Genomic DNA, 13,432 nt, shown 5'->3' on the forward strand with positions numbered 1-13,432 from the left:
CTGGATAAAGCATGGGATGTTCACATCAACCTCCAATCCTATACAACTGTTTGTATGTTCATGGATAAATTACAACCTTAGTTAGAAAAAGAATTCCCTTTTTTACGATATAGTTCCTATGACAAGCAAACGATCTGTTCAGGGGAATGGGGAGCCACCAGGCTTATTAAACTTACATTTCTGGTACCTGTTCCTCTGACCTTCTCTCAGTAATGAGTTATCTGCTGAATGTAAAGATTGTCCCCTCAGAGCATCATTAGCCAGCCAGCAAAAAGACTGCCTTCTAGAAAGGCACTTCTTTGAGCTTGTTAGAGCTACCTTACACAATCCATAAGGATTATGAAGGGTCTGAAATCCTTCCCTCTCACTTTTTTTTTTCTCTTTGTCAATATATCCGGGTGTTTCATTACCCGATAGCTGTGATGGGAAAGATGCAAGTTACCAGATGTTATGAGAATGCCTTTCCCAGCAGCCTCATTCAACAATACAAAAGAATCTTTGGAGCTGCCACTCAACATTTGGAGATTTCAGTTCCTGTTCTACAGTGTCTTTTCCAAACTGTACACAGTAAAATTCCCATCATCCCAAACAGTTGACCAAAGAAAATTTATAATTAATTATTTATCAATTCTATCAATTTTACTTCTAGTACATTTGGCCCACCCACTGTGTCCCATTTCTCTATCATGTCATTTTGGAACTGCTTATTTTATTCTGTTACGAAGGAGAAGGCCTTCTCGGTTGTGGCTCCCCACCTCTGAAACACCCTCCCCAGGGAAATAAGACAGGCCCCATCCCTGTCCTCTTTTCGTAAGAGCTTGAAGACGATGGTTTCACCAGGCCTTTGAGAATGATTTACCCCTACCTATTACCCTGGTCAGTTCCTCAACTGGCTCAGGAAATGAGCATCTAAGGCCCCATTGCTACTACTGTTGAGTCTGGTTGCTGCACTTTACCCATTTCCTTGACCCCCTATGGCTTACTTTGCACTACCTCTGGCCCGGCCATCTCAAACTGCTTAGGTCTTTTCTGAAAGTCCAACCCTAATAGTTAATCCTGGCATGAAGAATAAAGTAAATTGGTTTTATTGTACATGTGTTGTTTGACTATTGTTCTGTTCGTTTTGTATGTATTGTTCTATTTTGTTTTGGTTTCTGCTTACTCTGTATGGTTTTGTGTTTTACAATTTGGAAACCGCCCCGAGTCCCCCGGGGGAGATAGAGTGGTATTTAAATAGTTTTATATTATTACTAGCTGTCCCCTGCCATGTGTTGCTGTGGCCCAGTCTGGTGATCTGGAAAATAAAGTAATTAGAAAGTGTTGGTTTCTGATATATGTAATTTGTTTGTGTTTGTGGGTAAACAGCATTTCTTGCTGTGTCTTTGTCAGTGTTGATGTGGAGATTGTCTGGTTTGCCTTCTCTGAAACATGCAACATATAATTGTCTTTTTATAGGGATCCCTTTCAAATATAAGATACTATATCTGTGTGTATGTGATTCATATCTATCTATCTATATCTATGGCTGGATGATTCTTTGTCAGGAGGGCTTTGATTATGTTTTCTTGCCCTGGTGAAGGGAGTTGGAGTGGACGGCCTTAAGTTTTTTTCTGTTGGTCATGGGGGTTCTGTGTGGGAAGTTCCCCCAATTCTGTTGTTAGTGGGGTCAGAATGTTCTTTAATTATAGGTAACTACAACTTTCAATTTTCAAGGTCTATTCCCCCCAAACTCCATCTGTGTTCATATTTGGACATTTAGAATATTCATGCCAATTTTGGTCCAGATCCATCATTGTTTGAGTCCACAGTGCTCTCTGGATGTAGGCGAATTACAACTCCCAATGTCAAGGTCAATGCCCACCAAACCCTTCTAGTGTTTTCTGTTGGTTGTGGGAGTCCTGTGTGCCACGCTTGGTTCAATTCCATCGGTGGAGTTCAGAATGCTCTTTGATTATAGGTTAACTGTAAATCCCAGCAATTACAGCTCCCAAATGACAAAATGAATTTTTTAAAGTGACGGTCACTCCTTGGGTTAGTAGGTGTCTTGTGTCCAAATTTGGTGTCAATTCATCCAGTGGTTTTTGAGTTATGTTAATCCCACAAACGAACATTACATTTTTATTTATATAGATGTTATGTATTTATTTTGATCATATGTTTGCTTTATGTATTTTATTTTGCTGTACTTGTTTTTTGTTGTGATTTTGGGCTTGGCCTCATGTTAGCCGCCCCGAGTCCCCTTCAGGGAGATGGTGGCAGGGTATAAATAAAGATTATTATTATTATTATTATTATTATTATTATTATTATTACTTTACTTTAATCCCTCCTTTTTCCTGATATAGGGTCTCAAGACGACTAACAGCAGATATGACACGATACTATTAAAAACAGAGCAAATGCACTAAAATGTGGATATAATTTTTTTAATTACATCTTTAGTGCCATGGAGCATAAAAACATTAAAATGCAATTAAAACGACATTTTAAAAAACGACACAGCCTTTCAACATCCCACTCTTTCCCAGCCTAAATTCAGCATTATATTGCACAGTAAAAAAAGACTACAGCTTGAGCTATATGCATGACATCCAAAAGGTACCAAAGCCCTGTTCTCTTTTACATATCTGGCCATCCAATTTCACTAGGAAAGCAGCTAAGTCAAAAAGAGAAATATTACTTGTGCCTTCAGCAATAGAGTTCTTGCTTTCTTCCTTACAATGGCTCATTAATTAAGGCTCGCACCAAAGGCAAATAATGATACATACATGCTCAACATGAAAGCAGTCAATGAGACATATATGATTATTATAAGATGGGCACTGTGCTGGGACCACATAAGTCCCAGTTCCTTTTGTAAGACTGCCTTACCCAGAGCTTGATAGTAGCCATTTTTCTGTTAGTTTTATGAGGGAGAAGCTAAAGAAAACACTTTCTGGTTTGGACCAATTAGTTGGCCCACCTATATGCTCTTGTTGCATCCCGAACAGACTACTATATCGTGCTCTACGTGGGGTTGCCTCTGAAGACTGCCCGGAAGCTCCAGTTAGTCCATTGCTCGGCAACCAGGTTGCTAACGGGAGCAGGGTACAGGGAGCACACAACTCTCTTATTGCACCAGCTCCACTGGCAGCCTATTAGCTTCCAAGCACAATTCAAAGTGCTGGTTTTGACCTATAAAGCTCTAAATGGCTCTGGCCCACTTTACCAGTCTGAGCGTGTCTCTCTCTATGAACCATCATGGACTTCAAGATCATCTGGGGATGCCCTGCTCTCAGTCTCGCCACCATCACAGTCACGTTTGCTGGGGATGAGAGACAGTGCCTTCTCCGTGGTGGCCCCTCAGCTGTAGAACTCCCTCCCTAAAGAGGTTACATCTGCCCCCTCCCTCCTGACTTTTCACAAGACACTTAAAACTTGGCTGTGGGAGCAAGCATTCGCAGACTAGATGGTTTTTATTGGTGAAGATGAGATTTTAGGGACCGCATTTTTTGAACTGATTTGGAGGACGTTTTAAACTTGGTGAACTGTTTTTAAATGTATATTTATTTTATGTGATTGTGTATTTATTGGTGTTTTTATATTGTTTGAAGCTGCCCTGAGTCCCTCTTCGGAGGTTGAGAATAGGACAGGATACAAACATTCCAAATAAATAAATTTGCCTAGGGAAAGGGAGCCATCTTTAGATGAGAGTTATTACCTCCAGGGAAACTTGGAAGCAAGATGTGTCTATAGTTGGTCCCAGCAATATCCAGGTCTGGACAAGCCATTTCAGACCAATACTAACTACTATTCTGGGAACTCATTCAACTATACTAATCTACTGCTGGACAGTGGCAGCCTGTGGAGTTTCCAGCACCTTCAGCAAGGTGCCAGGCCTCAATAGGAGAGACCTGATCTCTCAAATTAGTACCTGGGTGGAGATAGACCCAAGACCAGTTAATAAATCGTTACCATTTCTTGAAAACAATAGAGTGGACATTGGGTTGTTGTACGTTTTTTTTGGGCTATATGGCCATGTTCTAGAAGCATTCTCTCCTTATGTTTCAGGAGACATTGACGTTTCAGAATGGACATTGATTCTGTGGGGTTCCTTGCTCAAAGGCAATCCAGTACCCCCAAAGCTGATATAAAGTTAGGACACGTCAATGATAAAGACATTTAAAACAACTTGGGTGTGACAACACAGGCACTATACAACCTAACCCAATGCCCTACACATACATTGAGCCATAGGTCTTGGTCTCCTTGACCATGCTAGCTGAACCTAATGAGGATTGTAGTCCAAAAATGCCTGGAGGGTGCCGAGTCAGAAGAACAGGACAATTAACAGCTTCAGGTAGCATTATGAAATGTAATATAGTTCAAATTAGGATTCTACTGTGCCTTCTACTAAAAATATATCCCCCAATTATTTTCCACTGTTAAGCTCAAGCAAGGGAAACATTCTGTGAAACACTAAAAAGAGTTTACTGCTTTGAAAAAAATGTGTAATTTTCTTCCTTGCTTTTTTCCCCTCTGGCTATTACAGACCACTCCGAGAATCAGGCAATAGTCACCACTTAATTGTAATTATCTCCATTTCTATCCCATGTGGACCCTGCCATAGGATATTTCTGGATGGCATTCATAAAGATTTTAGATTAATAAATGCAAGATTGAGTCACTGGAACAATCATAACTTCACTATACAATTCAGACACTGGGGTGTTGTTGGATTTTTAGAAATGAGGTAGAAAGGCTGAGAAAGTCATGCCAATCAGAACAAGTAATATTGGACTAAATGGCGCGATTGTGTTTCAGTTAATAACTACTTGGAGGAAACTATTTGAATAAGATGTCAATCTAAAGTTTATGCAGTATTGTATTCTGACATAAACAGGAGAACACGTAGGTGCCTCAATTTCAAGTTTGGGGGTATTCCTGTGCTACTCAATGTGGAGGTCCAGGGACTAGTGCTGCTCTATGAGCCACCAACTGCAGAAAGTCTCCACAAAACAAAGAAAGAGTTGCTGAAGACTTTCATGGCCGGAATCACTGGGTTGCTGGGAGTTTTCTGGGCTGTATGGCCATGTTCAAGAAGCATTATCTCCTGACATTTCGTCCACATATATGTCAGGCATCCCCAGAGGTTGTGAGGTCTGTTGGAAACTAGGCAAGTGGGTTTTATATATCAGTGGAAAGTTCAGGGTGGGAGAAAGAACTCTTGTCTGCTGGAGGCAAGTATGAATGTTGCAATTGTCCACCTTGATTAGCACTGAATGGACTTGCAGCTTCAAAGCCTGACTGCTTCCAGAAAGGAGTAAACCATGAAACTGAACAAAATCTGGCTAACAATGTTTTTTTTAAAAGCCTTTAAAATCAGGACAATATATAAAGAACAACACTAAAAAAACAGGGGAATTCCAGACAGGAAACAATCTGGGCCAGCTAACACCTCCCAACAAAGGATTCCCCCAGGCAGGAAGCAGCCAGGTTTTGAAGCTGCAAGGCCATTCAATGCTAATCAAGGTGGACAATTACAACAGTCACCCTTGCCTCAAGCAGAGTTCTTTCTCCCACCTTGGACATTCCACAGATATATAAACCCCAATTGCCTTGTTTCCAACAGACTTCACAAACTCTGAGGATGCCTACCATAGATTTGGGCAAAACATCAGGAAAGAATGCTTCTGGAACATGGCCATACAGCCCGGAAAACTCACAGCAACCCAAAGAAAGAGTGCTAACCACTGGGCATAAAGATGGTGCCAATCCCTGGCACATGGAAAACAAAATCCCAGCTTGTCTAATGCACCCAGTTAGCTTAAGAAGCATTGTTATATGACATATCTTGCTCTTGCTCTTCAATTGCATGACTTTTGACTTACAAATCAACAATTCAGCATCTTGACAACAGTACTATTTTGATGCCTGCTTGGAATTGCGAAAAGAGAAGGGGAAACTAACTCAGACTATGGTTCACAGTCTGCATTCGGTTTAATTAGTTAGAAATTGTGCAGAGCTGTAGACATGTCCTTTTTGTAAAAAAAAAAAAAGGCTGGAGTAAATCATGCCACAATTTTATCTCCCTATGAATATTTCCAGGTTCATGTGCTCAGATTCACCAGAGCCAAACTGCTCACAAACATGCCATCTTCAGCCTGCCAAGGATGACAGGGTGTGAAAACCGACACACTTTCCAAAGTGTGTTGCCTCTGTTTAAATGCCTTTAAAGGGACTGGGAATATAAAAACAAAAAGGTAAAAAGAAAGGAGAATGAAAAATGAGCTCGCTGGGAACCATTCCAGAATGTGGGCTTTACAGAACCTTTCCATGGACCTTGACAAAAAAAAGTATCTCCAGCTGCCTACTGAGAGACTACAAATCGTATGCTTATATAAACATTTATTTTATCTGAGGAAACAATTCCTCCATGAAACAAACAACTATGATTGAAATGCCCTGTCATTTCTAAAGACACTGTTCTCACAAAACCAGCCTTTTATTCATTTCTCATATCTAGGAGACACATCAGTACCACTCAATTATGCTTTGGTCAGACCATACCTGGAATACTGTTCCCAATTCTGGGTACCACAAGTCAAGAAAGATACTGATAAGCTGGGATGTGTCCACAGAAGGACAACAAAAATAATTTTTAAAAAACTGGAAACCATGCCCTGTGGCTAGGATTCAAACTACTGGAAAAGTGATCCCATCCAAACATTAGGAAGAACTTTTGTACAGTAGAGGTTGTTCTGCATGGTACAATATGTTGCCTCAGAGTGTGGTGGACTCATCACCACTGTTGCAACCCAGAGCAGGAAACTGGACCCTCAGACAACAATCCACCATGCTTGGCTTCAGGAAAACAATCCTTTTTTATTGATGAAAGATGAATACAAAATAGAGGAAAAATGCAAAGGTAAAAAGCCACAGTAAAAATCAGCAACAAGAAATGTCCATAAACAAGATCATGAAACCCACAGCTAAACTGCTGAATCCTGGAACCTGTTAGCAAATCACTAACCATACTTAGGGCAACTAGAAAACTTCCGAGGAACAAGGCTACTTGGATCAGGAGACCTGCAAATGCTGGCACATGAATCTGGAACGATGCCTGGTCTAAAGCTGTATTCAGGGCAGTCAATTTAAGGCCAAGAAATCTATTGCGGGACATGCCTGAAGATTTTGTTTGGATTTCCTTCAATCTGGCTGACCTGCGTAAACATTCTGCCAAATCTGCCCCCGCCTATCCTCATTAGGCAGGCCAGGTGCCTGATTCTCTGGAGAGCTAAAACTGGGAGGAAAAGGGAGTGAACCGTCTCCGCTTGGCCCGGAATGTATGTTCTCATGGGAATCTTGACTTTCGCTTTCCAAGGCTGTAGGATTTTCACTACTCAACTCATCATCATCTAAACTAGCCTCAGAATTCACATGGGCATCAGGAAATACATGAGCATCAGGAAATACAATCAGAGAGTCAGGTTCAAGTTCACACACAGGCTGAACCCCAACAACCACCATCTAATTTATTGAGGATAAGCTCCATAGGGAGAAAGTGGTCCACCATGCCTGCACTTAAGGAAATTTAACTAAGTAGGTGATGTAGAATACTGGATCTCACACACAGATCAGATACTAAGCATTGTCTTTATCTCCATGTCGTTAGGACTAAAGACCCAACTCCAAGACCTCTCTCCCAAAACCTACGTGTACCAAGACTGTTGGTAGGATAAACTAGAAGAAATCTTGAACTTGATTTTAATGAAGTGTGCATTTTAGCCAAGGAAATAACCAAGGCCATTTATGAGAATATAGATTGTTCAATAGCAGTTCCAATGCTAGGATGAAGATTAAAGGGGAGAGAGGACATCCCTATCTTGTTCCTTTTTCTATCTTTATTTTGTTGACCTTCCAACCATTGAGCCATATGTTGGTCTCCTGTTCTTCATATATTGCTTGAATTGCATTCAGAAAATAATATCCTGCATCCATTTCTCTTAGTAACATCATGAAAAAGTCCCAATTTAGATTGTTGAATGCTTTTTCAGCATCTATAGACATAATTGCTCATTCTTTTTGGCTGTGGGTTTCGTAATATTCTATTACATCTAATATGTTCCTCATGCTTTCTTTTATGTTCCTATTTGGCAAGAAGCCCATCTGTTCGTCTTTGATCCAAGATGATAGGAGGTTCTTCAAACACTGCACCATAATGTTAGTGAAAAATTTATAATGCATACTGAACAGTGAATTTCTTAATGTAAATTTGCACATATAAAAATCACATTAAAAAAAAAGAGAATACGGCTAGAAAATATATAAATGCAAAACAACTCATTTTCCCCTTTGTTTCAAAAATTATGGACCAAGCAACTTACAACTTTTGCGTTTCAGGCCACAGTGTGTTCTGCAAGAGATGATCTTCTGTGGGAGGTTCTGGAAGAAATTGGTTTAGAACTGGGTTAATGTTTTCCTGAGACAGTGTGGTGTCAATGGTTTGGATGTTGGAATACAACCCATTCTATATAAAATCCATATAAAATCTGCCATATAAAATCCAGATTATCTGCTTTTTTGAACTGGATTATATGGCAATATAGACTCATATAATCCAGTTCAAAGTAGATCGTGTTGATTATCTGTTTTGAATATGGCAGTGTAGAAAGGGGCCTCAGGGGAAGATCTCTTTGAACAAATCTTGCCAAGAAAACCCCAGGATAGGTTAGCCTTACAGTGAGCAGAAGTCAGAAATAGCCAAAAGTACACAACAGCAATAACAAATTATTGTGGGTTTTTTTACAACAGGTTTCCCCTCCTTTATCTACCTTCTCAAATAAAAGCCCCATACATTCCATTCTACATTTTGATGTGCTGCATACCTGCTAGACTACATGGTTGAAAGTAATTCTCACGATACTGACTGGAAGCATTACTAAGTTGTTCTTCATCTTCAGTTGCTTGAACTGCTGTATCTTCAGCTGTAAAAAATCACATTGTTTTTAAATCAGCAATTAAACAATACCTAATGATAGAATTGCTAAGAAATACTAACCACGAAGGAACAACTATAATTTTCATGTCTTTAAAAATGGACAAGTAGCTCATTACCTAATTAGCTTTTGATAGCAAGATTAAGGCCCTTTCTACACTGCCATGTAATCCAGATGATTAAAGCAAATTATCCAGATTATCTTATTTTAACAGGATTATATGAGTTTGCACTGCCATATAATCCAGTTCAAAGAGAATAATCTAGGTTGTTGTTGGTTTTTTTGGGCTATATGACCATGTTCTATAAGCATTCTTTCCTGATAAAAAAAGATTCCCCCAAGCACTAACAAGCCACACCAAAAAACTGCCAGGCCATCAAATGCTAATCAAGGCGCTCAGTTGAAACATTCACACCTAGCTCCAACAGACAAGCGCTCTTTGTCCCACTCTGGACATTCCACAATTATATAAACCCAATTTTCCTAGTTCCAACAGACCTCACTACCTCTGAGGATGCTTGCCATAAATGAAGAAATACCCTCAATGGACCAATGGTTATTGAAATTGATAGAGATTATGAACATGGACAGACCGACTAACCTAATGGCAACACCTCAACAGAGAAAGAAACTCCAGATAGACTGGACTATAGTAAAAGATTACCTTAGAAAAGAAAACATAGAAATAATGATATAAAGACTTTATTAATAATAAAGAATTTTATTATTGTTGTTGTATTTTTTTCTCCTGTTTCCTCCCATTTCCTACTTTTCTATCTACATTATATTCCCCCACTTTCATTGTAATTATATATTCTTTCAACAAAAAAATAATTAAAAAAATAAAGGAAATGAACAGGGCAAAATGGTAAAAAACAAACAAACTTATAAGTCTGCCTTTTCTAGCATCCCAAGATGAGCTCTCTAGATCTATTTCTGTGTGAAATGTAGCCTGCAGTTTCATAACAATTGCACTAAATATATTAATAGAGGAAAGGCAATCATTCAAAAAAAGAAAAGCTTAAAATACACACAACAGAATAATTTTACCAAACCATCAACTATGGGTGTGAGTCATGAAGTGTGACACTCAAATACTTTAACCAATTGTGTTCACAAATTGAGTTCAGAAAAACGCATGGGTTCCTCCTAGATCGGAACAGCATGGGAACACATAGCACCTAAGTTCAGGCACTCCTCCATTCAGCCTGTCATCATCTGCTTTGTTAAGATCCAAGTATAAATAGGAAGGCAGGCTATGCACTGAAATAATTAGATAGTAACCACAGTGCACAAAATGAACCATTAAAGGAACTTATGAACAAGTGCTTCTGAAGTCTGATAACCACATGAACTGTGTGACCAATAGTTCACTGTGACAATATTGGGTTACCAACAGATTTAGCAACACAAAAAACTACACACTATAATAGCTGCATGCCACAGTCCTGTTCATCAACTTTTTACCACCTGAAGGTCATCAGACTGAAGAATATACACTCCTTTCAATGAATAATTAGGAGCCCCCGATAGTGCAATGGGTTAAGCCCTTGTGCCGGCAGGACTAGCTGACCAACAGGTTGGCAGTTCAAATCCAGGGAGTGGAGTAAGTTCTTGTTTGTCGAGCTATAGCTTTGTATGTGGAGACATGAGGGAAGCCTCCCACAGAATGATAAAACATCAAACATCCAAGCATCCCCTGGGCAATGTCCTTGTAGACGGCCAATTCTCTCACACCAGAAGCGACTTGCAGTTTTCGTGTCGCTACTGACACGAAAAAAGGGAATAATTACCACTAAACAAGACTTACCACTGAGTAGATCATGTTCCTAAGTTACTTTGTGGGACAGAAAAAGTTGTAACCAAGATAATCATGGAAAGGACTGAAAAAGCACTCAAACAATTTCTGAAGGAAGAGGAATCTGCCTTAGAATGTATTAACAATGTCTCTATCCAGTCCAAAGTTTCTTATTCTTGAGCAATTCTGTTTGAGCTTGGAAGTTAAGTTGAATCAGCTCTGGTTAGTACTTGGATGAGAGATCACAAATAGACACCAGGTGCTGTAGACTATATTTCACAAGAGGGAACTGGCAAAATGACACTTAAGTATTCCATGACTAGGAAAACTCAATGAAATTCAGTTGACAGGCAGATACACCCACATGCAAGAATCTTGTGGCCTACATTTTGTTGGACTTCAGCAACTACAGGCCATGATGGCTAGGGCTGATGGGGTTTACAGCCCAAAGACACTGAGAAGGCAACAGAAACTCCAGTCTTTATCTAATCTGAAGTGCACTGACTATAAGAAAACAACATTCCAAATTGAATATAACTCTTTATTATTGTATGCCTGAACAGTACATATCCAAACAAAACTGAGAAGGAGAATAGATATATTTGGATATCACAAGAAAGCACTTTATTAATGAACAGAGACAAGCCTCAGGAATCTTCCACTACATTTTTTAATACTCCTAGTTTGGCCGTATAACTGTAGACTGTGGTTAATCTTAACTATGGTTTATTGAAATAAGATACCTTCATAACCTATAATCTGAAGTTGGCTTGTCTGAAACAATCTGTGGTTAAAATTCAGAAGTGACTGTTACCATTCACATTGCTATCCTACTTTCAGTGGTGGCAGTTACCTTCCTCGTTTAAGGTTTGTGGCAACTGCTGGGCATGGAAACAGCAGAGGACACTGCCTGCTGCCTGTACTAATGGTAGTCAGAGCAACGGGGAGACTGGAGAAGACAGCGGGGAAAGAAGATAATAATTCCTCTTTTCCCTTCTCTCCTCTTTCATGTTACACTATGACACTGAGTGGTGACCACCATCACTTTTGTGACCAGGTGTCACCATAAAACCCAGAAAGATGGGGACAAGGTAAGAGTAGTAGTCCAGTGGCACCACCTGTCACCATAGGAGCCCCCAGTGGGGCAGTGGGTTAAACCCCTGTGCCGGCAGAACTGAAGACTGACAGGTCGCAGGTTCGAATCTGGGGAGAGGTAGATGAGCTCCCTCTACCAGCTCCAGCTCCTCATGCGAGAACATGAGAGAAGCCTCCCACAAGGCTGATAAAACATCAAATCATCCAGGCATCCCCTGGGCAACGTTCTTGCAGACAGCCAATTCTCTCACACCAGAAGTGACTTGCAGATTCTCAAGTCTCTCCTGACACGACAAAAAAACAAAAACAAAACAAAACCTGTCACCATCCAGCTGCTGGGATGACTGAGAGTCACACAGTGTGGACAGTCGGCTTGGGGATTGGCAATGCTGATATAGAGTACTTCACTCCAAATTAACATCCCCATTTGTGGCCTGTGTAGATGGCCTCTCAAACAATGAAGCTTTTGATCAGTTAACATGACAGAAGCATCTTACCTTGAAACACAGCCTTATTGGACAAACCCAAGGCCGGTACAGTAGCCCCTTCTGGAAGATTGATCATTTGCTAAAAAGTAACATAAGTACACATAAAATAAATTACACATAAGTACCCGGACTTCTATTCTCACTTATAAACATGTTTCTTTCAGAATCTTTAAACAAGAAGCCTTGCCATGGCTTTCATCTTGACAAATCATGAACTATAAAACTAAAACTTCCTATACATGTTATCTCTTGCTAGTTCAAACGAATACAAATACATATTTGTGATGAGATTAACAACTAAGAAGGCTGGGATGTTTTTATCTAGGATGGCAATCTTCAGCCACAGGATTATATACCTGGGAAGATCAGGAGCTTCCTGCCTTCACCAAGTTAGCTCAAAATTGTTCTTATAAAAAATATTATTAGAAAAATCCAATATCAATATTCTGTCTCAAAACTACACATTTAAGATAGCTTACTAGCTTTGATTCCCTTGTATGTCAGAGAGTTCCAACCTACAAAGTCGCATATGTGTCTAAAAGAAACAAAAGAGCAAGTTGTTCCTTTCTGGCAGTAGGCTCTGCTTGACCAACCAATGATCTGACTCAGAGTGGCACTTCTATATGTTCAGAATACTGCTGTCTCATATAGGGATCTACATTTATAGTTCAGAAAGTATTTTATTGTTATTTTTCTCTTTGAAAGGAAGTAAATACACACTTACACCAGAACACAGTTTCTCCAGAGATATACCAGAAAGGCTGCTGAAGTTTTCAATGAAATTTCTGGGTGCAGTAAAAACACGAAGAACCTTCTCATCTGCTCCAGATACAAACTGAAACCTTCCAATCATTGCTAGGCACTGCATGTCATACCCGTGGACTTGAGGCCTTGCCATTTCGTGCCACGATACCTAACAAAACGACAATGTATTTATATATACTCCTGTCTTGCAGTCTACTGTACTGTCAATTGTAGAAAAAAGAGCCCTTCATGGAAAATGAACAGAGATTTCAACAAAAAGTTCAATATCCTAACCCATTCTAAGCTCAGTTCCATTCAACGAACCATTA

General features: G+C 39.8%; 1 protein-coding gene across 1 annotated transcript in view; it reads right to left on the reverse strand.

Annotated features, from left to right (window-relative positions):
• Window positions 1–13,432, reverse strand: part of ELP2 (elongator acetyltransferase complex subunit 2) — an 80,039-nt gene that overhangs the window by 35,426 nt on the left and 31,181 nt on the right. The window contains exons 13-16 of the mRNA XM_067467555.1: window positions 13,084–13,272; window positions 12,369–12,438; window positions 8,868–8,966; window positions 8,367–8,424 (exon numbers count right to left, since the gene is read on the reverse strand). Coding sequence (XP_067323656.1) covers window positions 8,367–8,424; window positions 8,868–8,966; window positions 12,369–12,438; window positions 13,084–13,272 — 416 coding nt within the window. The remainder of the gene's footprint in view (window positions 1–8,366; window positions 8,425–8,867; window positions 8,967–12,368; window positions 12,439–13,083; window positions 13,273–13,432) is intronic.

This window comes from Anolis sagrei, chromosome 4 (assembly GCF_037176765.1).
Source record: "Anolis sagrei isolate rAnoSag1 chromosome 4, rAnoSag1.mat, whole genome shotgun sequence".
NCBI classification, from domain to species: domain Eukaryota; kingdom Metazoa; phylum Chordata; class Lepidosauria; order Squamata; family Dactyloidae; genus Anolis; species Anolis sagrei.